Here is a 26544-nt window from a genome sequence, read left to right as displayed (position 1 = left end):
CCAGCAGCTCTACATCCTTTTTGAAATGAGGCCTCCAGACCTGTATACAGTACTCTAGGTGTGGCCTGACCATTGCCTTATACAAGGGAATAATCACCTCCTTATCCCTCCTAGAAAAATTCCTATATATCATTGGCAATACACCATGAGCTACTCTTGCTGCCCATCTGCACTGCTCAGAGAACTTCATATCTGCCTACACAACCACCCCCAGGTCCCTTTCATTCTCTACCACTGTCAGTGTAGTACCACAGAGTTGATACGTTGCTCTGGGGTTGCTGTTTCCCATATGTAGTACTTTACATTTGTCAACGTTATACTTCATTTGACACCTCTCAGCCCATCTGCTCAACCTTTCCAGATCCTGTTGCAGCAGCATAGTGTCAGTAGTGTCCTTGACAACTCTGCCAACCTTCGTATCGTCTGCAAACTTGGACATAACATACTACTCTGCCGGATTTGGGAGATTAGACTATGTTAATATGAATGAATTTTGACATTTTTATTAATTTCACTTAAAACCAAATTTCTGAACTTATTGTGTTATTTTATTTTATTTTATTTTTTAACTTTTTTGTTGCAGAGTTCAGTGAAAGTTGAATGGGAACTTTGTTGCATTCAATTCAAAATTCAACTCTCATCCATAGCTGTTGAAAAATGTAACATCACTGCAATGCTTGGTAATTTTTCTCATACTCAGAAATCAGTTCAAATAAACAATTGGCATTCTCTCCACAGTGTAAAAAAATAAGGCAAAAATATTAAACTATCAATGTCAATGCTAGATTTTGAAAAACCATCTTTTTTTTTTCATATAAGAAAAGTTGTAAACAAGATCAAATTTGAAATATTATTTTAGACAGAAATGCAAAACCTCTTAAGAATGGAATAAAGAATCAAACTATGCAGTGAAGGGGTTAAATAATGTACTTCATTAGTTATACATTTGAGTTTTTCTCATACAAAACAGACTAATGAGGTATAAATATTTTATAGACTTGCTTGGAATCCCAGTTTCAAATGAACTGCAACCACATGAAGATCCCCAGCATCACGTTGTTGAAATTATTTACAAGATTCCTCAGTTTTCTCTACATTCATTCAGAAGCTTGGCTGAAATCATCCGTGATCCTGTAGTGGCAACATCAAATGTTAGCTATTTGATACAACTTCTTATATACAGGTATGGAATATTAAACATTTAGATATAATTCTATAATTTTGCTGTCATATTTAAAAAACTCATCAGCTATTACAAGTCATTTTTCAGGTTATATTCTATACTATTTATGCAAAAAGGAACCCCATCCATATATATATATATATATATATATACTTTTTCATCCTTTACTGCTGCTTTGTGCATTCAGGTGCATCTGTCATATCATCCTTATTTTTATCTATCAACTGACAAGTCTTGTTTAAACTCATGTTTATATTTGGCATTTCATATATATATGTATATATACAGGGTCCAGTCACATTATTATGACCCCCCCCCAATGCAGACATCACACATGCCTAGTGAATCATACAGTGCACGTTTCAAGTTCACACACCGCAAGCATATAAGGCTTGATGTTTGGCATCCGTGAACATAGTAATAGCCTCTGTGGGCAAAGCACATGACTATCAGACCTGGAAAAAGCCATGATCCTCGGCTATTGGGCCAGGGGTGCCAGCATTTCTGAAACAGCGGACTTTGTGAAATGCTCACGTGGTGAAAGTGTATAAAAACTGGACAAATGGAACAGTTTTGACGATCCAATGTGCCAATTATGGAGCCCCATGCGCCATTGAACCCAGAGGTGAGCATCGGCTGAAACGGTTGGTCAGGACCAATCGGCACACTACTGTTGCTCAACTGGCTGTCCCAATGAACCATGGGGCCACCAGAAAGGTTTCCAACATGACAGTGCAGCGAACCCTGTTGTGCATTGGGCTCTGGAGCAGACACTTGGTGACAGCACCCATGCTGTTGACTGTCCATCGCAAACAACTCCGTCAGTTTGCACAGCAATACCGACACTGGACCTAGGCCTAGTGGCAATGGGTGGCCTTCTCCAATGAGTTGCGGTTTCTGCTCTGCTGAGTGGATAGATGGTGGCGTATTAGGCGTGAAACCTCTGAGAACAGACATTTCCATTTATTTGTACACACAATTATTACATAAATATATATATAATACTTACAAAAAGATATATATACAATTTTATATACATTAACATTTCATTACACATATATAAGACATTATATTATATTTGACCTCCTGGTGCACTGCATACGTGTATCCCAGAGTCAAGGGTGACTCCTAGGCAAAAGCCCATCTCCACCTAGTTCATCTGTTTTGGCTTAGAAACTCAACAAATCTAGCCTAAAAACATGTGCGAGGTATTTTACCACTGCCAATACAAAACAGCTACTGCCCAGTGCCTCTAGGCCTGGGTTTACGTTATGTATTTGTGCCGAATGCACAAGTCCCGCACCCACTGGATGTAGTGCAATACCAGTGGGTGTCGACAAATGAATCACTAGTGGAGAACTTCCACAAATTATCCTCACTAACACCCAGTAATTATTATATTAAACAGATATATATATACAATACTTTTTTAAATATGCTCAGTCTCTGAATTCCTGAGAACCAAGAAAACAATATATAATATACAATGGACAATTAACAACATTGTCTGCTCTGTCCACTGGAACTTTCAAACTTGTTGACAAGCACAATGAGATAGCTACTAAATGATTCTCATAAATCTTGTGTTTCACAGAAACCAATCTTTACAATAACAATTGACATAAATCTTGTCAATAACAATTGGCCAAAATCAGTGCAACATTAAATAACATAAGTCAACACAATAACAATCCATATAAGTCAACATAATAAGTCTGAGAACAGACACCTGGACTCGATTGTTGGCAGAAGGCAGACTGTTGGGGGCGGCGTTATGGTCTGGGGAATGTTTTCATGGCATGGCTTGGGTCTGCTAATACCTCTGGAGGGCACCTTGAACGCAAATGGTAACCTATTGATTGTTGCGATCAGGTAGACCCGCACATGTTGGCCATGTTCCCTGGGGGTGATGATATCTATCAGCAAGACAGTGCACCATGCCATGTCGCCAGAATTGTCCGTGAGTGGTTTGAGGAGCATGACGAAGACTTCAAGCTATTCCCTTGGCCACCAAATTCCATGGATCTTAACCCAATTGAAAATCTATGAGACCACCTTGATTGACACATCAGATGGATGGATCCTCCAAGAAACCTACAGGAACTCTGGGGTGCACTGCAGTCTGCATGGTCACAGATACCCGTAGCAATCTTCTGCAGACTTATTGAGGCTGACTGCAGTGCACGCTGAGAAAGGCGCATATTCTGGATACTATTTATGCAAAAAGGAACCCCATCCATTTATATATATATATATATATATATATATAAATGGATGGGTTTATATATATATATATATAAACGGTAGGTGGTCATAATAATGTGACTGGACCCTGTACACACACACACACACACACACACACACACACACACACACACACACACACACACACACACACACACACACACACACACACATTTTTTACAGTAAAATGTCACCGAAAAGAAACAACACTAAAATGGACAGAAAAACAGGAAGAATGCGATATAATCAAAGTGATATTGTTAAGGAACTTGAGATTTAGTAGCAAAAAAAAGGTCACAACAAACAAAACAAAAAAACGATCGAACGTTATTTTAAAAAATTACTTGAAATTTTTTCTTATATAAAATTTGCAGTAAAATACCTATCCGAATATGCATACATATGTAAATGTGCGAATTTTTATGTATAAGTTATTATTATTATTTTTTTAATTAAATACATTTGGTGTTTTTTTTTCATGATATTTAAAGTCTTTTTCTTTTGCCTTAATACATTATAACAGAATTTATTTAATCTTACCTTACATTCAATTATCTGGAAAATTTGGCTATCCGGAAGAGGTCTGACATTAATTATTTTGGATAACTGACGCTCTACTATAAATTAAATCCATGTTCATTGTGTTCGGCCCTTTTTCTGTGTTTTTCGGCATGATGCGTTCAGCAGCCAAGTCCGGGAAGGGTATCTGGCACCATTTTATTGTCATTGATCCAGTCGGTTTACAGCGTATGATAGTGTAAACATGTTATTAGACTTTTATATGCATTTGCATTTAAAAAAAAAAAAAGGGAAAAAAAAAAAAGCAAAAATCCGTCAAAAGTATGAGTGGACCCTGCTGTATAAAAAAAAAAAAAGTACATATTAAAAATAATAATTCAGAATGGGCTCTAAAATTTTATAAAAGGCATTTATTGTTTTATTTTAAATTGATTGTTAATATAAAACAGAGCTACAGGGCTCAATAGAGTCTATGTTATATCAATATTTTAAAAGAATAAAAAGAGATTATCTCAATCAGGTCCATAGAATAACTTCAAGACGCTCTCCAGATATAAATGGCTAAAATAATTTTAATGAATTCTTGCACTCACAGCCCATGAATGATTCAACATACCCGGGGCTCAAAGGTGAAGGACCCCACCCAACCCCAAATCATATCAAACTACCCCCATGAAATTCTGAGTGATAGAAGACATTGTGTCAAAATAATTAATTAAAATTTAACTAAAAATAAAAGAATTGATCATGGCTACGATATAAATTAAAATCACAGTGATGAAATAAATTAAAACTATTTTACGAGACTTTTACTTAAGCGGACTAGGCTTTTCAACTTTCTCACGAGACTTTTGAGGAAGGAAAAGTCTTGTAAAATAGTTTTAATTTATTTCATTTCATCACTGTGATTTTAATTTCGGATATTTTTCTTAGCTTAGGATGCTCTATTGGTATTACATTTTGGTGTCTTCTTCAAAGTAGTCCCCTTCATAATTTATACTTCGATCCCAGCACTTCTCCCACTGCTTAAAACAGTGGGAGAAATGCTTGATTTTCATTTTGAGTAACAGGAAGAAGTTTCAGGTAGCCACTCTGGAGAATAGGAGCGTGTGGGACCATTGTATCTTGTTCTTGGCTAAAAATTGCTGAACCAAGAAAGCTTGTGGACTGTATTGTTTTGATGCAGAAGCCAATCAGAGTGTGCACCATTTGTCTGATCATTTTTCTCCTGACATCTCCCTCAAATGCCTTAGTATCTCGATTTAGAACTGGTGATTTACGGTTTGGCCTGTTGAAGAAAACATTCATATTGCTTTTGACATTTGATTTGCCCCACCTTGCCTTTTTTGGACATGGAGATGATGGACTTTTCCACTGGAAGGACTCTTTGCTTATCTGATTCATAACCATAAACCCAGCTTTCATCCCCTGTTATGACGTTGGAAAGGAAGTTTCTGCCCTTTCCAGCTTGTGCTTGCAAGTCGCTGCATATAGAAAACAGGTTCTGTTTGTCACTCACTAAACAGAGGCACAAATTTTGCAGCAATCTGCCTCATGCTTAAATTCTCAGTTAAAATGCATTGGCAGGTACTATATGAGAGGCCTAGAATGTCACAAATATCATTAATCGTATGCTGTTTGCCCTCTCACTTTTTCAACATTTTCATCAGTCCGAGCGTTGATGATGGATGACCTGAGCACTCAAAATCCTTAACCGAATCATAACATAATCAAAATCCTTAACCAAATCATAATGGCTGCTTTAGCAAATACCATTGAAAAATTTGTGTTATACCTGTAATATTATCGCAAAATGCTTATTTAAGTACAGGGTTGTTAAAATTAAAGTATCCCTATGTAGAGGCTCTGGAGTGAGTTCTAAGGCTCATACCAAAGAGAAATTTGGACAACAGGTACAATAAAGAATGCACTCGCCATTTATTGGAAAAAACAATTAGTTACAAAATTTGTCACTGTATGCAAATATGATTATGCAAATAATGTAAGTTATTTGCATAATCATAAGTTATTGCCACAGCGCCACTAATCAGCTCTACTGTACTTTATAAAAGGTGCCTCCGTAGCCAGGTGGGAAGGAGCAGCAGTGCATAGCACACGCTTCTTGATTAGACCGGGGTTCGAGCCCATCATCACCAAATGCGGAGGATGCGGAAAGGTCAGGGAATGACCACCGCATATCCCGGAGCAATATGGCCTTAGTTGCTAATGCTCCTAAAAACCAAATAATAACAACAACAACTTTATAAAATCAAAGCAGTCTCTTAAAAATCATACAGTAGATGTTTGCCTGAACTACAGCAGCAATGCCAACAACGTTGCAGGAAAAGGCGCTATTAGTGAAGCTGTATTAACAGAACAGCAACAATGCAGCTGCGGCTATCAGAGAATTCCGGCATCAGAAGCGCATAAGGCATGGACCTATGACTGTTTATGCTGTCCGCAAAATGATTGTGAAATTTGAAGTGACAGTACATCTTGGTGTTCAACCAGGTAGAGGTCGAAAACGAGTGGACTTCTCTCGTGTTGAAGATGTGGCTATGGCTGTCGTGGATTTATCAAATCAATTTCCACGTGGTAGCACAAGTGTGCCAACTGTTTCTCGTGAAGTGGACATGCCGTATTCCACTGTAAGGCTAGTAGTGCGTCAGGTGTTGCGGTACTATCCTTACAAGATGCACATGCTACAGCAGCTAAAGCATGGTGAAGTAGATATTCGTTTCATATATGCACTTCAGTTTCTGGTGCGAATGACAGTGGATATCACTTGGCCATGGAACATCCTTTGGAGTGATGAAGCCCACTTCTGCTTAAATGGACAAGTGAATACACACAACTGTCGCATTTGGGCAACAGAAAACCCTTAAGTTATCCAAGAGGTCCCGGTGAAGTGACAGTGTGGTGTGGATTTGCGGCCACATTCATGATTGGGCCATATTTTTTTGAACAGGTAACACCGACTGGACCCCAACACCTGTTCTGTCACTGGACAGTGATATTATGAAATGTTTGCGAATTTCGCAATACCAGAGCTGCAACAACATGGGTGCCTTCAGGATACCATATTCTTGCAAGATGGTGTGCCACCCCACATCCACCATCCACCGTTCTGTCCAAAGATTGCTAAGGCAACACTTTACAGATGAATGGGTCATCAGCCATTGTTTCCAGACATCTTGGCTACCCTGATCACCGGACCTCACCCCATGCGACTTCTAGTTGTGAGGTTTTTTGAAGAACTAGGTGTATTGGGAAGGATATCAAACTCTGGCAGATTTGAAGGACAGCATTAGACGTCATGTGCTGGCTATTCCAGTTGACATGTTACGTTCTGCTGTAGAAAATGCTGTTCTTCGAATGGAAACTGTTCTTCCAAACTGGACCAAATGGAGGACACATTGAGCAATTGTAGCGCTGTTCAAGTGATTTGTATTGCCACAGTGCCATATAGTGACAAATTTTGTAACTAATTTTTTTTTCTAATAAATGGAGAGTGCATTCTTTATTGTACCTGTTGTCCAGATTTCTCTTCAGTACGAGCCCTAGAACTCGCTCCAGAGCCCTCTACATAGGGATACTTTAATTTTAATAACTCTGTATTTCATAAGTCTCTGAAGCTGTTTTCCCAAGTTTATGAAAAATTTTAAACAAATTCACTGTCTCTTAATTGCCATCTTATTCGGTTACAAAAATAGTAAGGCACACTAAACAGAAATATGCTTAAACACCAATTGCACAAAAGCTCAGAGTCCTATTAGTGCTAACTTGCAGTGAATTAGTTCAGTAGTGTGTGTGGTATGGGTGTTTATTGGCGCATTAGTTGCTATGGCTATAGTGCGCCTATTCGTATGAATATTAAAAAATAATCCAGTTTAAATTAGTTTCAGTTCTGAAGCCTATTTATAAAAGATGATACACTCCAATTTGTTTTAAAAAGCAGAAAAGCTTGTTAACATTTGCGTCCTCTCCAATGATATGATGTAATGTCAGTGGTTCTCGACAATTAGCCAGATTTTGAAGTATTGCAGCTCGGTGTTGTTGATACTGTGGACAGTCAATCAGAATGTGTTTGACTGTTAGATATTCTAAACAGTGTGGACACTGAGGAGGATCATCGCCCATTAGTAGATGGAGGTGAGTCAGATGGGTGTGTCCTATTCTCATTCGTGTGAGTACCACTTCTTCCCGCCGCACTGTCTGATTGCTGGAGTGCCAGAACTTTGGGTATTGTTTCAGCTGGAAAAGTTTGTTATTCGTTTGGTTATGCCATAATTCTGTACACTGTGCATGGCATGCTCCTTGAATTAAGATATTATAATCGGGCACTGGAATAGGGACAGAAGTTAGGTCTGAACTTGGACTTTTGGCAGATATATCAGCCACTTCATTCCCTTTTATGCCTGAATGTGCTGGAATCCATCAAAACTTCACTAGTTGTTGACGATGGTAAATCTGCAATAACAAACTCCTGATTTTCATTACAATATGGTGATTCTTTTGAGATGTATTCTGCATTGCTTTAATTGAGCTGAGAGAGTCAGTATAAACTATATATTTTGCAGATGGATGTAGAGTCAAATTTTCTAGAGCTAACTGTATTGCATACAGTTCTGCTGAAAAGTTGCTATACTCAGGTGGAAGAGAAGCTGATATGATAGCAGAGGGAAACACTGCTGCTGCTCCAACAGTTGACAGAGATTTGGAACCATCCGTATATATCGGCAAGAAGTCAGCATAGGTGTGAATATGGCTAGTATGGAGTTGTTGCACAGTCACTGCCGGTAGGCAATTCTTTCCCCATTGAAGAAAATAGGTACCAGAGGTCAGTTGAGGAAAGGTGGTCCATGGTGGATGAGAGTAATTCTTTATCTGTTGCCTATTGTGGAGAGGAACATTCCAGTTCTGTGATATTTCAAGGAGCCGTAGGCCAGCTGGTTGGATTTTACTTGGTTTATTCCTATAGAGATTAACTAGTGGTTGATTAAAAAGGTATGGCTGAATAGGATGCGAATAGCAAGTCTGTATTTTGGCTGCATATTTAAGTAGTAACATTTTTCTATGAAGATGCAAAGGGGGCTCATTAGTTTTAGTTCAGTAGTATTTAATGGCACATTGCTATACTACATGTGATACAGCCAGTCTGGAAACTTTTGGCATGTACCTTATATTTAAAACTTTTGTTATTGTTGCTGAAAGCATTTGATCTTGTGTATATATCTAGTATCATAAAAATATGATAAATAATTGATTTACTAATTTTGTTTTTAGGCTTCTGAATTCAGAAGAACCTGGTTTCAGCTCTGAAGATTTTCTCACTTTCCTTTTCAGTGTATTAGTTGGTATGTTGTTAATATTTATTGTTTTTTAAACCATATATAAATATATTTAGTGGATATATTATGTTTGCTGCATTTTTAAAAGTCATGGTGAGAAAGGTAAAGGAATAGCAAATAGAGGAAGAAACCACACAATTTTAAAATTGTCTTATCTGTTCTAGGTTGGATTTGTTACTTGATACTGTTTATGTCACACTGCGCATTTTCTATATCCCACATACCTTGGCTGTCATTGGTACATTTAATAGCCCAAACATTAGAAATCCCTATCATGGTGTGCCTTATATCATCATATGCAAAACAAAAATCGATGCTACTGACATCATACAGAATGCGGCTATGCTTATCTCAAACACTGCTTAGTAAAACAGTGTCCTATAGATTGTTGGTGCATGCAGTTCCAAGTTGGGAATGAAGATATAACCATGTTCCAGAGAAGGTTGGTCATTATTGTGTGACTGTTTGGTTTAACAGTTTGTGGACCACCATCTCAAAAAAAGATATTACACACCTGGAAAACCAACAAAGTGAACAGATCAAAGTTGGGGAAATGTGAGCAGACAGTCTCTTCTATATGTGGATATTTGTTATAAATTAGATATTAAATTCAACACTTCTTACCACATAAATATTGAGGAGAATTCTTCATTTATTGGTTATTATAAGTAATGATTATAAAAGAGGTACAGGTAACACAGAGATCTTGCATAATTATTAGCACTAGCATTAGTAGAGGCATATGATGCAAGAAAGCAAGCTTATGCGGGATCAGCCAAAAAAAAAAAAAAACACTTCCATTTCATCCCTCCGTTCATTCGAAATACTTGTCCAGCTGAGCCTTAAATTTATTTAGGCTATCAACTTCCACAAAAAGGGATGGAAGTCTGTTCCACCAACCAACTACCCACTGGCTAAAGGCAAATTTCCGCACATCTGTCTTTCCTCAATCTGAATTTATGCCCTCTCAGGTGATTATTCTGAGCAAGAGGAAGAATCCCATCGGCATTGAGCATGCTCAAACCATTCAAGCCTTTATACACTTCTATCAGATCACCTTGCCAGTGCCTAGTCTCTAGACACTGTAATTTGCAAAACTTTCATTTGCCTTTCTTCGTAAGAGCAACCCTTTGTTCCATTCACTAATCTTGTTGCCCTTCTCTGTACTCATTCAAGCAGCTCTACATCATTCTTGAATTGAGGTCTCCAGACCTCTATACAGTACTCAAGGTGTGACCTGACCATTGCCTTATACAAGGGAATAATCACCTCCTTATCCCTGCTAGAAAAATTCCTGTATATCATTGACAAGACACCATGAGCTACTCTTACAGCCCATCTGCACTGCTTAGAGAACTTCATATCTGCCTGCACAATTACCCCGGGTCCTTTTCATTCTTTACCACTGTCAGTGTAGTACCACAGAGTTGATACGTTGCTCTGAGGTTGCTGTTTCCCATATGTAGTACTTTACATTTGTCAATGTTAAACTTCATTTGCCACCTCTCAGCCCATCTGCTCAACCTTTCCAGATCCTGTTGCAGCAGCATAGAGTCAGTAGTGTCCTTAACAACCCTGCCAACCTTTGTATCGTCTGCAAACTTGGACATTAAGCTTGATATACCATCATCAATATCATTTATAAATACAGAAAACAATAATGGACCCAACACTGAACCCTGAGGGACTCCACTAATAACATTAGTCCATGATGAGCAGTGTCCATTGATTACCACTCTCTGTCTTCTCCCCCTCAACCATCCCTTTATCCATAGCAGCAATTTGCCTCCAATGCCACACTGCTCCAATTTGTGCAGCAGTCTTCCATGTGCAACAGTATCAAAAGCCTTTCTAAGATCCAAATATATAATATCAAAGTTATTCCCTGCATCCAGTTCTTTTGTGACTGCATCATAGTATCCAATCAAATTGGTCAGGCAAGACTTTCCCTTAACAAATCCATGCTGTGTCCGAGCTATAACTGAAGTCTTGTCTAGATGATCCTGCAGTGCTTCTTTAACCTGTGCCTCCATTAATTTTCCTGGAACAGAAGTTAAACTCACAGGTCTATAATTATTTCTGTCAGCCTTTGATCCTCCTTTGTGAATTGGGGTTACATTTGCACATCTCCAGTCTGTGGGTACCTCCCCTGAGTCCAAAGAAGCTCTCATAATTATGGCTAAGGGTTTGCTTACTTCCTTTGCTGCCTCCTTTAATATACAGCTAGGCCTCGCATAACGCGAGTTCGATTAATGCGATATTCAGTTAACGCTATTTGAAAAATGATACCACTTTTCACTTTACACGATGCAAATTTCCAGTTAACGCAATCTTTTTTTTTTTTTTTTTTTTTTTATGCGATAGTTGAAAAAGATTTGAATCGCACGTTAAGCTTACCGCGGGTCGTACGGTCAATAAACAAACGTTTGCCTGCTGCCCGCCTCGGTGTGTTCCATCAACCATCGGAAGAAGACGTGTTTGTCTCCTGCTAATAAAGTTAATGCAGACTTGCATTTAAAAATTCAAATTTTTAAATGAGCCAGATGAAAATGTTACCACGAAGGAGATAACGGTAAAAGAATTAGGTGAAATCTTTCGTGTCGCATAGAACCACAAACAAAATGTTTGATGTTCTCTGCAATATTTATTTCGCCAGGACCAAGAGAAGATTGTTGTCGGCTATCGGAAATTGATTGATGAAAAGAGAAAGTCAACACTGTTCAAATATTTCCGTATCAGTAATTTCTTCATTGTGTATTTTATGTCAGAGGTTCCCAAAGTTTCTCAGTTCACGGCGCCTTTAATGTCTCAGTAATTTTTTCAAGGCGCACCCAGACCAAAAGAAATACCTAACAGTTTCGTTTAGTAGTTAGGTCCTAACAACTTAATAAGAAATGCTGAAACTGTGAACTTCCTTGAGCTAGTAGTTCGCGCGGTGTCCGACAGATGTCGAGTATCGCTGTGTTTCCCTCGAAAATTTTAAATATTCCGCGGTGCACAGTTTAAGAACCGCTGTTTTATGCAATAAATACTTAATTCCATAATTATTTTCATTATCTCTTACATTATATACAGTTAAAAAGTTATTTAAAAGGTATTTTTAAAATTCTTTATGGACATTCCAGAAGGTCAAGGACCAATTATAATTTTTCCTATTGGTTATTATATTCGATTAACGCGTTTCCGTTTTGCGCGATGCGATCGCGGGACGAATTAATCGCGTTAATCGAGGCCTGCCTGTAACTGGATAGATCCCATCCACCCCAGGTGCCGTTTTTATGTTTATCCTCAAAGATTTCTCCTCCACTTTCCTCTCAGTTATTACAAAATCATCTAGCTCACTGCCAGAGTTTACTTCACCTCTGGCATTCCCCATCCTGAATAACTCCTCATGTGTGAATGTAGATGCAAAATACTCGTTTAGTTTGTTAGCCCCCTGAGCAGGATCCTCAACTGTTGAAGCATCAATATCCAGTGGACCAATCTGATTCATCCCTTTCCTTCTAGAGTTTACATAGGTAAAGAACTCTTTTCTGTTTTTCTTTGCATCCTTTGCCAAGGATTTCTCATAATCTGCCTTTGCCTGCCTAATCTTCTTTTTGACTTGTTTACAGACCAGCTTATATCTATCATAGGCTTCCATGTCACCCATTAATTTATATGTATCCCATGCATTTATCTTCTCTGCCATATGTCTCATTAGTTCATCTGACATCCATTTAGGCCTAAACCTTGAACAGTATTTCTTAGTTGGTATGTAAAGCCTAGTAGCTTCCAAGATAAGTTCTTTGAATGCTTCCCATTTGGAATTTGCTGTTGGTAACATCATCAGTTGGTCCCACTGTATAGAATTTAAATACTGTCTCAGTCCATTGTAGTCGCCTTTACGAAAGCAAAAACTCTTCCCTTTACCCCTGATAGTAGTTATCTCTTTGAGTAAATCCCACTTCAGCACACTGTGATCACTGCCATCTAGTGGTTTCTTCATCTGCAGATTCTTAATGCATGAAGAATCACTACTGATAATCATATCAAGAGTATTACTCCCTCTAGTTGCCTCCCAAACATGCTGATTTAGAAAACAATCATCCAACAAATCTACAAAAGCCTTGCTAGTGTATGAGTGACCAACCCACAAATTCCAGTCAATATCTGGGAAATTAAAATCCCCCATTATAAGACTCTCTGATTTACTGGCCCACTCTATTTCCCTGTGCAGTTTCTTATTATACTCATCAGAGTCATTAGGCCTATAGCACACTCCTACTCTCAATTTTGATCTCCCAATGCTTATGTCACACCAAACTGAATCAACACTGCAATGTCCAGCGATGTCGACTGGCTTTACTTCCTTGGATTTTATGTGTTTCTTAACTAATAGCATAACCCCTCCTCCCTTCCTATCCTGTCTATCCTTTCTGTACACATTGTACTCCCCAAATTCCAGTTCTGCGATCCAAGGTGCCACACACATATCTGTGTGGCACCACGTCTCTGATATCCCAACAATATCTGCCTTTGATGTTTTGAGCAGTACGTCAAATTCATAAAATTTATTTACCAAACTCCTAGCATTGGTGTACATGCAAGTATGCATGCACTTGTTCCTATTCTTAGCTACCCTAACACAACCCATGTGTTTACTTGTACCGCAATGACTCCCAGCAGTCTCTGAAATATCCTGCATCTTGTTTTCCAGGCTGTTGCTCATTCCAATAGAAGCAGTGCAAGAATCACTTTCACCTCTGCCAGTGGCTACTGTTAATCTATTAGTCCTTGTATCCCCCCCCAAGCTAGCAGTTGGCGCCTCCGTAGCCAGGTGGGAAGGAGCAGCAGTGCGTAGCACATGCTTCTTGATTAAACCGGGGTTCGAGCCCATCACCACCAAATACGGAGGATGCGGAAAGGTCAGGGAATGACCACTGCATATCCCGGAGCAATATGGCCTTAGTTTCTAATGCTCCTTAGATAACCAAACAACAACAACAACAACAAAAAAAAAAAAAAAGCTAGCAGTTTTCCGACCCACCTAACACTGCCTCGATAGCATCAGCAAATATTCTTGCACCCTTTCTATTTAAGTGTATCCCATCCCTGTAGAAGCAGTCTCTCCTGTTATGACAATGTTTTGAACCTGCTTTGGGATTTGTTTACATGTCCGAGAGAAAGAGAGCATATTCTAAACAGTTAATGTTAAAAAAAAAAGAAAGAAAGAAAAGACATGTTCTAATCAAGTAGGTAAATACATAAGAATTGTTTTTATGAATAGAAAAGACAGATATTTTAACAGGTTGGTAATCGTTTAGATAATTTTAGAATTAGATATGACTACTAGCAATGATAGAAATGTACAATATTATAAATAATGAAAAATTCTTACCTAGAGAGCTCAGGAACACTTCTACTTCGCATCTGAACACCTCAGAATACCTGGAACTGAGAATGTCTAGTGCAGAGTTTCCCAACCGGAGTCCACATGGACCAATATGGCCTTAGTTTCTAATGAAGTTTCTTCTTAGTTTCCATAGAAGCTTTGAGGTGGTCCAAAAGAGAAAAAAAAAATGTATTTTGGCTGTCCATAATATGAGCTAAGGGGTTCATGATAAAATATTATAAATAAAATAATTTGTTAAATAAAAAAAATAATAATAAAATAAACTAATGTAATAGAAAAGTCCAGAAATTGCAGTTAGAAGATATTTGTATTTTCTGGAACCTTCTTTAGTTGATGCGAAAAAAAATTTCTTTCCATAGAAAATTCTCGAAGAAGAAAACATTATTTAAGCACCGACTAATCTAGAAAGAGTCAGTCAGCCACAGGCAGTCATTTCATTCTATAGTGAGTAATCGACATCATCGTGGTGAAATCTATTGTTTTGATTTGAGGAGCGAGAGTGCATAGCATGCGTTCCTTGAGTGGACTGGGGTTCAAACCCGTGACTACTAAACATGATAAATATTTGTATTGACAATTTATTGTAAACTCTACTGACTTGGTTGTCGTGCCAGAGTATAAACAGAAAAAAAATATATATATATTTAAGGTTAATAATATTATTATTGTTTTCAGATTACCCAAGGCTCATGCAAAGAAGAAAACAAGACAGTATTTGACTGAATATCTGTCGTATGGTTTTATTGAATCACCAGAGAATATCACAAAACCAATGTGTCTTATATGTATGACTGTGCTGTCTAATGATAGCATGAAGCCAAGTAAGCTTCGTCACCATTTGGAGACAAGGCACAGCGAAAAGAAAAATAAATCAGTGGAGTATTTCCGAAAACAACGAGACAATTTTCAAGGAAGAAACAAATTGGATCATATTTTTAGTAGACAAGCAAGCAATAAAGATAGCGGTTTATTAGCATCATATGAAATCAGCAAAATAATAGCAAAATCTGGCCACATAGCATTGGTGAAACTGTCATCTTGCCTTCGATATCAGTTGTAATTTCAACAATGTTAAACAAAAATGCACTTGAAATTACCGATAACCTTCCTTTAAGCAATAACACAATATCCAGACGCATTGATGAAATGTCTGAATATGTAGAAAATCAACTTATTGCTCAATTACGAGTGAAATATTTTGCAATGCAACTCGATGAATCAACTTTGATGGGCAATGAAGCACTTTTATTGGCATATGTAAGATGTATGGATGATAATCAACTCAGAGAGGAAATGCTTTTTGCAAGATTCCTCAAAACAGATACTAAAGGTGAAACAATATCTAAGGAATTTTAGAGAAAAAAATATTCCACTCGAAAATTAAATGGCTTGTGCTACTGATGGTGCTCCTTCCATGGTCGGTAGGTACAGAGGGTTTATCACTCATTTAAAAAATGCATTGCCAAAAGTATTTTGCATACATTGCGTGATTCACCGCCAACATCTGGTGGCGAAGAGATTGAGTGGACATCTTCATGAAGCCTTAACTCTTGCAATAAAAGCTGTCAACCTCATTAAGGCTAATGCTCTTCAAGATCGTCTATTTCGCAAATTTTGTGATGAAAATGAAGAAGGATTTGACCATCTTGTACTGCATACAGAGGTGCGATGGTTGTCTAATTGCCTTCGTCGTCCTTTGGGACAGTATTATATCATTTCTAAATGAAAAGGAGATTGGAAAACAGTTGGTTGCCATGAAAACAGACATATTTTACCTCTCAGATATGTTTGAAAAACTGAATTCTCTTAATAAGCTGCAGCAAGGACATAATTGTGATTTAATATCTAGCAAAGAAGCCATTAATGCATTCCTAGGAAAACTCAAATTGTACAGTCTTAATATCTCATGCCGTGCGTTTGACCAGTTTCCAAACCTTGCTTTGGTTAGTAGTGATTTAAAAGATGATGATTGTGTTGATCATTTAAAAAAAAATTATGAAGACATGCAAGTTCGGTTCAAGGACCTACTAGAACTGAACATCCCAGATTGGGTGCTGATTCCATTTGAGGTAAATGTTGCTGATGTTGAAATTGACTACAAGAGGAACTTGTTGAATTGCGGTCTGATGAGACAGTCCGAAGTCTATTCAAAAAAGAAAAGCATGATGTATGGAAGAATAGCGACATTGCATGTAAATATCCGCTTTTATTGGAGAAAGCTAAAATGTATGTCATTGTTTTCCCATCATTTTATCTTGTGGAATCTGGCTTTAGTCATGTAACACAGTTGTTAACAAAAAATCGTAATCGACTTGATTTAAAGGTGATCTTCATTTGACTCTCACAAAATTGGAGCCAGATATTAAAATGAAATGCTAATATCAAAACATCAGCCACAAGAATCTCATTAGTAGGGCCTATTTAATGGGATCCTATTTAATAGCCTTAGGAATAAATTTATATATGTTGCTTGAAATAGTATTTTTTTTAATTTTTTTTACTATTTCTGTCATTACAAGTAAAAATATGTTTCAGTTTTATCAATTAAAATTTTCAAAATTTGTAATTTACATTTTTTATATTATATTGGAATTGTTTAATTATTAGCTTTTACTAGCCTACAAATAAATATTTCATTTAGGAATATTACATATGCGTATATGGGGGTCCACATACGTAAAGTTAGGACTCAGGGGATCCACAAGCAAAAAAGGTTGGGAACCCTTGGTCTAGTGCTATCATGAAAAATGTAGAACTGAGACAGCTGCCTTTATGGAAATTAACAAAATATGGCTGAATCATTCTGAATAGAAAAAACTTTGTTTTGCAAACAAATTTGAGCAGTGGGGGAGAGAAAGAGAACCTGCTATAAAGCTAACATATTATCAAAAAGGATTCCTTGAGGACTTCTAGACTGATCTGTGAACAGTATAGCAGTAACATCAAAATCCCACTCCAGTCTGCATTCTAAAGCATGTATAGCTGGGTCTCCAGATAGAAATATGCCAATCTTATAAAAAGAATGGAATTCTTTTTATAAGATTGGCATATCTAAGGTCTTCTTAGATATGCCAATCTTACTGCAGACCTCCAGGGAAAAGAAACAGATTAGCCCATAAAGATGCACCATTACAGTATTTGAGATTCCTTGACCATGATGCAATAATGTAATTTATACAGCCTCCTTTGCAAATTCAATAATCTGCTTCCATTATTCTATTTCCTACAATAAGCCTTATAGTAGGTGTTTTTTCCCCACCTCTGAAATTTTTCCCATTCACTATAATTTGGCCATATTTACTGCAAACTTCACTTCCGCAAGGTGATCCTACATCTGCCACATCAGCTCATAATAGCCTCATTCTCAAGCCCAAATATCTAACTGCCAATTACAATAAATTGTTACATACTCTCATACATATCTAGGCAATGTGTGCTCGTAATTTCATTAGTATTTCAGTTATTTAATTGAAACAGTGGTGAAGTAAAAGTGTTCCTGAACTCTCTAGGTAATAAATTTCTGTTATTTGTAGTACTGTAATATTTTTTTTATTAGTAGTGATATCTAATTCAAAAATTATCTTTTAGATTATCTGTATTTCCTACACTTAAATATTTTGTATTAACTTGTTGACCAAAATCTGTTGTTGTTTGGTTTTTTTTTTTTTTTTTTTTTTTTTTTCACTCTTAGCCTTGGATATCTTTTATAATTATTGCTTAAAACCAATATACAAGAATTTTGCTCAATATTTATGTGGCAAGAAGCATTGAAGTTTAACTGTAATTTACAGATAGTCTATAACAACAGGACCTGTTGATGTTAACAGGCATTCTGTTATGTTGCAGTTAGTTGTATATTCAGCCATGGATAAGGATATTCCCTAATATATTATGCTAAAAGAAAACAGACTCTTTAAAAGAAGAAACTATTATGAGCTGTTCTGAACTGTAGCAGGGAGACACCATGCTTACCATACTAAAATTAGCATTAGCAGAAGCATGTGATGCAAGAAAGCAAGCTTATACAACATCAGTCAAAAAGTAAAAAAAAAAAAAAAAACCTTTCCATTTCACTGATCCATTCGTTCCAAATGTTTGTCCAGTTCTGCCTTCAATTTATTTAAGCTGTCAACTTCCACAACAACAACAGATGGATGTTTATTCCAGCAATCAACTACCCGCTGGCTAAAGACGAACCTCCACACATCTATTCTACAACTGTCTTTCATTAGTTTGAATTTATGATCCCTCAGGTTTGTAATCTGATCAGGAGGAAGAATTCCATCAGAATTGAGCCTGCTCAATCCATTCAAGGCCTTATGCACCTCAACCAGATTGCCTCGCAGGTGCTTGGTGCCTCCGTAGCCAGGTGGGAAGGAGCAGCAGTGCGTAGCACACGCTTCCTGATTAGACTGGGGTTCGAGCCCGTCACCACCAAATATGGAGCATGCGGAAAGGTCAGGGAATGACCCCCGCATATCTCGGAGCAATATGGCCTTAGTTGCTAATGCCCCTAAAAATCAAATAACAACAACAATAGCCTCACAGGTGCCTAGTCTCCAGAAGCTGCAATTTGCAGAACTTAAGCCTTTCTTCATAAGAGCACCCCTTTGTTCCCTTCACCAGTCTTGTTGCCCTTCTCTGTACTTGTTCTAGCAACTCTACACCTTCCTAAAATGAGGCTTCCAGACCTGTATGCAGTATACTCAAGGTGTGGTCTGACCATTGCCTTATACAAGGGGATAATCACCTATTTATCCTTTCTCACAAAATTCCTGTATATCATTGACAAGACCCCATGACATACTCTAGCAGCCTGTCTGCACTGCTCAGAAAACTTCATATCTGACTGCACAATTACCCTGCTACAGTTCATTTGGAGATACGTTTACACATCGCCAGTCCATGGAAACTTTCCTCGAGTCCAAGGATGCTCTTATAATTATGGCTAAGGGTTTGCTTTCCTCCTTTGCCACCTCCTTTAATATAACTGGATAGATCCCATCTACCCCAGGTGTCTTTCTTATGTTTAACTTCAAAAATTTCTCCTCCACTTTGCCCTCAGTTATTACAAAATCATTCAACTCCCTGTTAAAGTTTGATAAACACTGACCCTCTCCTCCTTGAATAACTCCTCATGTGCGAATGTAGATGCAAAATACTCATTTAGTTCTGCAGCTATCTGAGAATGATCATCTACAGTCAAACCATTGATATCAAGTGGACCGATCTGATTGATCCCCTTCCTTTTAAAGTTTATATAAATAAAGAGGTCTTTGCTGTTTTTCTTTGCATCCTTTGCGAAAGATTTTTCATAATCTGCCTTCGCTTGCCTAATCGACTTTGTGATTTGATTATAGACCAGCTTGTGCATCCCATGCATTTTTCTTCTCTGAAACGAGTCTCGTTAGTTCATCATTAGTCCATTTGGGCCTAAACCTAGAGCAGTATTTCTTAGTTAGAACAAAAAGCCTAGTAGCTTAAAAATTACTTCCTTGAATGCTTCCCATTTAGAATTTTCTGTTCGTAACATCATCAGTTGGTCCCACTGTATAGAAACTAAAAAATCTCTGAGACCACTGTAGTCACCTTTACGAAAGCAAAAGCCCTTCCCTTTGCCCGATGGTAGTTACATCTTTGAGTAAATCCCATATCAGTACACTGTGATCACTGCCTCCTAGTGGTTCCTTTATCTGTAAATTCTTAGTGGATGAAAAATCGCTGCTAATAATGAGATCAGTAGTGTTACTCCCACTTGTTGCCTCTCTAATATGCTGCTGTAGAAAACAATCATCCAATAAGTCTACAAAAGCCTTGCTAGTGTGTGAGTGACCAACCTACAAGTTCCAGTCTATATCTGGGAAGTTAAAATCCCCCATTATAAGACACTGATTTACTGGCCCACTCTATTTTTCTGTATAATTGTTCATTGTACTCATCAGAGTCATTAGGCCTGTAACAAACTCCTACCCTCATTTTTGCTTTCCCAGTGCTTATGTCATATCAAACTGACTCAACATTGCACTGTCCATCTATGTTAACTGGATGTACTTCCTTAGATATTTATGTGTTTCTTAACTAACAGCATAACCCCCCCCTCCTTTCCTATCCTTTCTGTACACGTTGTACTCCCCAAATTGCAATTCTGCATCCTTTATATCTGAGTGACACCACATCTCTGATATCCCAACAATATCTGCTTTGAATGACTTAACCAGCACTTCAAATTCATCAAATGTATTTACAATACAGGAATACCTCGCATAGTGCGGTTTCGAACAACGCGGGTTTCGCTATAGTGCGGGTTACAAATTGAAAAAAAATTAACTGCATTACGCACCAATACATTTGATATGTATATATGTATGTATTATAATGCCAGCATGTAGGCCAGTGCTTTATGGATTCAAGGCCATTCTGACTGTTGTCGAAACTCCCATTATATACAGACTCTGCTAGCATTCATACATTAGTAAACACTCTAGATTCCGAGGTGTGAGGTCGTTGATTGTGCATAAAAATTTTTTCGCTGTGTATTTTTATTAAAGATTATTTTAATATACTTCTTTCCACTCATATTTTTTGAAATATGAGTGGAAAGAAGAAAGTAATGGCGACGAGTGTTCTTCTAGATCCAAACATCGAACGAGCTATGAAAGTAAGGCAGGCATTGCAAAATGACATTCGATGTTATAAACAGATGTATGCAGATAAAAAGAAGAAAAAACTGTGCAAACTAAGCTGATCAGTTATTTTTCAAAATAAAAATACAGTACATATTCACTTATAATCTTTTGGTATCTACATACTGCAATAAAAATCATTTCTACTGTACTTACTAGTATTTTTCATTGTAGTTTCTTTTTTTCGCAAGAACTTCTTGTGCATCAATTTATATTAAACAAACACCTATATATTTTTGCACTCAACCCATATTATCAAATTGTCGGAACGCATTACATTAAATACATACTAATAATACCTCGATTAGCGCGGTATTTTTTTGGCACGAATTAACCGCGCTTTGCGGGGTATTCCTGTACTTCTAGCATTGGTGTACGTGCACCTGTTCTTACTCTTAGTTGCTCTAACACAGCCCATGTATTTACTTGTTTCACGACTCCCAGCAGTTCCCGAAATTGCCAACAACTTGCTTTCCAGACAAGCAGTGCAAGAATTATTTCCACCTCTGCCTGCAGCTACTGGAATGAGCAGAAGCCTAGAAAGCAATCCCTGTAGAAGCAGTCTTTCCTGTTAACAAGCACAGACCATGCTGAGAAAAATTCTACCCCACGAGCCTTGCGCAATCTCTCCAGGGCCGAATTGATTGACAAGGCTCTCATCATATACTCCCTACTATCATGTCTGGGCAGGATTGCAGACACTTTCAAATTTAACCCTAACTTGCGACTTTTTTCAAAATTGACCTGTACTTGCTAAATAAATCCACAGATCGCCTACACTTAATGTCATTAGTGCCAACGTATACAACGATATCACCTTTTGTGCCCTTAAAAGATGATATCTGCTCTACAATGTCATCAACTTTTGCTCCTGGAAGACATACCCTGGTCCTATTCCACTTATCCTTTTTGCACAATATATTTCCCTGACAATTGAGTCACCAACAATAACTAGCTCCTGTGGGAACTGCGCATTCTGCCCTGAAGGTTGCTGCTGTATTGCCTGGTGCGTAAGAGTGAGCTCTGGCATTGAGTGGGCAGCTGACAGCTCGACGGGCCCCCATTTTAATTCCTTCGAGGGCATCCACCCGACTCTTCAAGCTCTCGTAGATGCCCATCAGACCGCTGAGTTAGTGTCTAATTTCTTCACATTCTCTGCACCTAGTACACACAAAGACATCCTCCATGGCTAGATCACTGAGTTCGAGAGACATCCACAAATGTGTCGCATTTTGCACATTTTTTTAGACTGTGATGTGTTGGAGAATTGTCCCCTTCAGTTCTCCCGCGAACCACAGCACTTTAGATATTTCGCGAACGTTGGTTTGCAATGGTGCCTCTGTATACTGGGGCATGATTTCCATTTAAATTCAATTAATTGATTAATTGCCAATACTATACTAAGCTAACAGATTCCTACTACAGTGCTACGTATTACGCTATCTAGTTTTATGTTATACCTTATGCTATCAACTTCAAGATATACATAATGCTATTTCATATTGATACTACACAACGGTGGCAAGTTTCGAACAGTACACGTTTTACCAATACTAAGTAAAAGGTAAACTGCAGCCATTATCAACCCACTGCAGGATGAAGCCTCCTCAACAATTCATGCCACGCTGGTCCAGTGTGGGTTGGCAGATCGACTGTATTTAGCAGTCAGGGGCTTGAACCCCGATCTACTCAAAGAGCATGTGCTACTGCACCACCGCTCCTGACCACTCGGCTACACTCACAAAATGTCTAAGTTCAAAATAAACTAAGTATTGTAACTAGGAATATAAAGGTACTTCTAGAAAATAAATTAATATGCCAATTTAGTCAATAAAATGGTAAAAATTTAAGAAAACGTCTCTATTAGCTGGAGCTGTAAAAAACTTCTCCTGCACCGAGTTAATCTTGTTCCCAATGACCCAAGCCATAAAAGAAAACAGACTCTTTGAAAGAAGGAACTATTATGAGCTGTTCTGAACTGTAGCAGGGAGATGCCATGCTTACCATACTAAAATTAAAACAACTGTAATTAGGATTGAAACTGTGATACTGTTTTTTTAAATTCCCATACCTCATAAATGAAATATTCTGTGCTGCTCTAAGCAATCTATATTTGCAGTTGAAAGAACTTCATGTCATATTGAACTCCTAGACTTTTTTTCATTGTTGACTGCTTTTAAGTTCCTTGTTTCCAAATAAGATAACTTGGGATTCAAAATTCTCCTTCAACTATTGTTCAACCAGTTCACTGTTGGATGAAGGTCCCCCCCCCATATCCCTCCATAATTGCCTGAGATTACCGATGCCATCTAAATAATTTTTTATTTATTTACCAATTAGAATTTCACATTCTGATTTACATTTAACCGAGTTTATGCTAATTTACTTCCTATCTACCTTCTTAAAAGATACTTTCAAAGCTGTTGATTTCTTTATGAATAAACAGCAGTAATAATTTTCTTTAAAGAAATTACCTTTTAGTGCCAGGTTATTTATAAGAATAGTAATGCAGATTGGAGATCAGTTAAGAGGATATTATCATATGTACTTGTATGCCTTGAATTTCCTAGATGCCCCCCCCCCCCTGTAAATAAGGACCTTCTCAAATCCAACCAAACCACATGAAACATTGGTAGTTGTCATCCATTAGCAAACCTTTCATTACAGTGATAAACAGATTAGAAAAAAAAAAAAAAAACAATGGTTCAAAGATTTCAGAAAAATAATAATTATGATGGTCCTACTCTGAAAAAATGACTCAGAATGGAGCGGCCAGTTACTCAGAATGAAACAAGACAGTTACAGGAATAAAGCACATTTGGCTTATTATCAGTAGGATGGTGCAAACTTATTGCTGGTCCATCTTCAAGCCCTTGGTGATGGTTTGTTACTTGTAACTCATTTGGAGAGGCCTTGTTTCAAATCCTCCCAGAAACTGGAATTTGACAGCCTTTTCACTTAAGCTTAGTTAACCAGTATCGGGCAGTTCCCTCCTGCAATTAATTCAGGATTTTAGCCCACACAACTGCTAATTGGTTCAGGAACAAACTTGAAAACTGTATGGATTAGTGGATCATAGAAACTGGCATTCTCTGTTAAAGTAGTTTATGCACCAGAAACCTCTTGATCTTCAAAATTAAGCCATACTTTATAAAACTTTTTCCTTAACAGTTTTTGTACAACTTCAGTATTAATAAAGGCAAATCAGTGCAAGGAAACCAGGTTCATCTATAATCAGCCTTAACCCTTTTGAAAGTGAATTTATTCAAGGAATTTAAAAGCTTTATAAAATTGGAGAATTGTTTACATGAGTGCTCTTAAATATGAATTAATTTTCTATTTTTACTTTATAATCAGAGCAAGATTATTGTCAAACTTAAGATTACATAAAAATCAAAAATTTCAAAGGGAAAAAAAAAACTTTTTTAATTGTAAAAAAATAAAACCTGCTTGTTTAAATCCGCATTGTCTTGAATCATGAAAGGTTGTATTCCCCTCGCCCCATCCAGATAGTGGTTTTAGAACCATTGATCTAAAAAAGAATTTTTTACACACACACACATACACAAAGTCTACAACTATCCTTCCTTAAGTACTCCAATTTGTGCTGCCCCTTTTGAAAGATAAATTTAATTTACTAAAGCCTTTCATACCTCAATCAAGGTGATTTCTTACGAATATCTGGTCTCAAAATTTTGCATCTGACACAACCAAAATCTCTATAGAAATACTTCTTTATATCAGTAATTTAACCTTGTTACTCTTTGCTGCACTTTTTCCAGCAGATCCATCTTGTCTGCATACATTGCTCAAGATGTGACCTAACCTAGGCTTTAATACAATGCAATAATTACTTCTTTGTCTCTGCTATAAAAATTCCCATACCTCATAAATGAAATACTCTGTGCTGCTCTAAGCAATCTATCTTTGCAGTTGAAAGAACTTCATGTCAGATTGAACTCCTAGATCTTTTTTCATTGTTGACTGCTTTTAAGTTCCTCGTTTCCAAATAAGATAACTTGGGATTCAAAATTCTTCTTCAACTATTGTTCAACCAGTTCACTGCTGGATGAAGGTCCCTCCATAATTGCCTGAGATTACTGATGCCTAAATATAGAAACTTACATTTCACAATATCATACTTTAACTGACCATTTTTCAGGCCATATAAATAATTTAACTAGGTCTTGTTGAAGATGCATTCCTTGCTTACTACCCTCCAAACCTTTGTATCATCAGCAAACTTTAACATCAAGCTTGATGTTAAAGTTTGTTAAAGTATTGTTACAGTGCTTCATATTCTGTAATAGCCTCAGAATAGCTTATCAGATTAGTTAGTCATGATTTCCCTTCAACAAGCCCATGCAATGTTTCTTCTATAATTCCATTTCAATCTGAATGATTCTGCAGTGTGCTAAGGTTGCAAAATTGTGTAAAAGCTGTTCAAGATAAGAATGTTGCATATCGCAATTGGCTTGTGTCTAAATCTCCAAGTTCATTTTCTGCCTTCACCAAAGCTCACAATTGTAAAGCAGTTATTAATCAGTCCGAACTAGATTTTGAACAGACTAAAAGTAGAAAACTTGCTTCTTGTCCAAATGGTAGTTGAGCATTCTGGTGTCTTGCCAAAGCTATTGGCCGCAACTTATGCCCATCTCTATTCCCACCATCTCTCAAAACTAGGTGGTTCTATTGCCACTTCAGCAAAAGATAAAGCTGATGGTACTAAGTACTGTAGGTTCTAATACCTCTTATGTTTGGGGTTTTCATTTAAAAAAAAAAAAACATTATAGAGCGGGATCTGGAAATCTATCCGACTGCTTCCCTTAATATCACTGGATAAATCCCATCACCTCCTTGTGCGTTTTTCACATTCAACAGTTTTGGTGATTACACAATCATCTAGTTCCCAGTGTCTGTTATTTAAATGTAATAATTATGTAATGGTACTGTCAAGCCTAAAGTTTGTTGGAATAGATGTAAAAAAAATTTATTTTTCTCATCAGCTTTCCATTTAGAGTAATCACTGATTTTACCGAGACTTGTCTGTCTAGTATACCAGTATGGATCCTTCCTTCTAGCATATGTGTATGAAAAAAATTCATTGTTACCCTTACTTGCTTTGTCAATGCCTCTTCAAATTCATCATTAGCATTTCTTACTAAGTAA

General features: G+C 37.4%; 1 protein-coding gene across 2 annotated transcripts in view; it reads left to right on the top strand.

Annotated features, from left to right (window-relative positions):
• LOC150090964 (testis-expressed protein 10-like) overlaps positions 1-26544 on the top strand; it is an 89657-nt gene that overhangs the window by 30398 nt on the left and 32715 nt on the right. For both annotated transcript variants that reach the window (XM_090380889.1, XM_090380886.1), the window contains 2 exons: positions 997-1183; positions 9233-9303. In XM_090380889.1, the coding sequence (XP_090237015.1) occupies positions 997-1183; positions 9233-9303 (258 nt within the window). The remainder of the gene's footprint in view (positions 1-996; positions 1184-9232; positions 9304-26544) is intronic.

The sequence above is a fragment of the Mastigoproctus giganteus genome, chromosome 1 (assembly GCF_048544385.1).
Source record: "Mastigoproctus giganteus isolate SK-2022 chromosome 1, ASM4854438v1, whole genome shotgun sequence".
Taxonomy (NCBI): domain Eukaryota; kingdom Metazoa; phylum Arthropoda; class Arachnida; order Uropygi; family Thelyphonidae; genus Mastigoproctus; species Mastigoproctus giganteus.
Note: the sequence above shows the minus strand (reverse complement) of the source record. Positions and strands in the feature narration are given on the sequence as shown.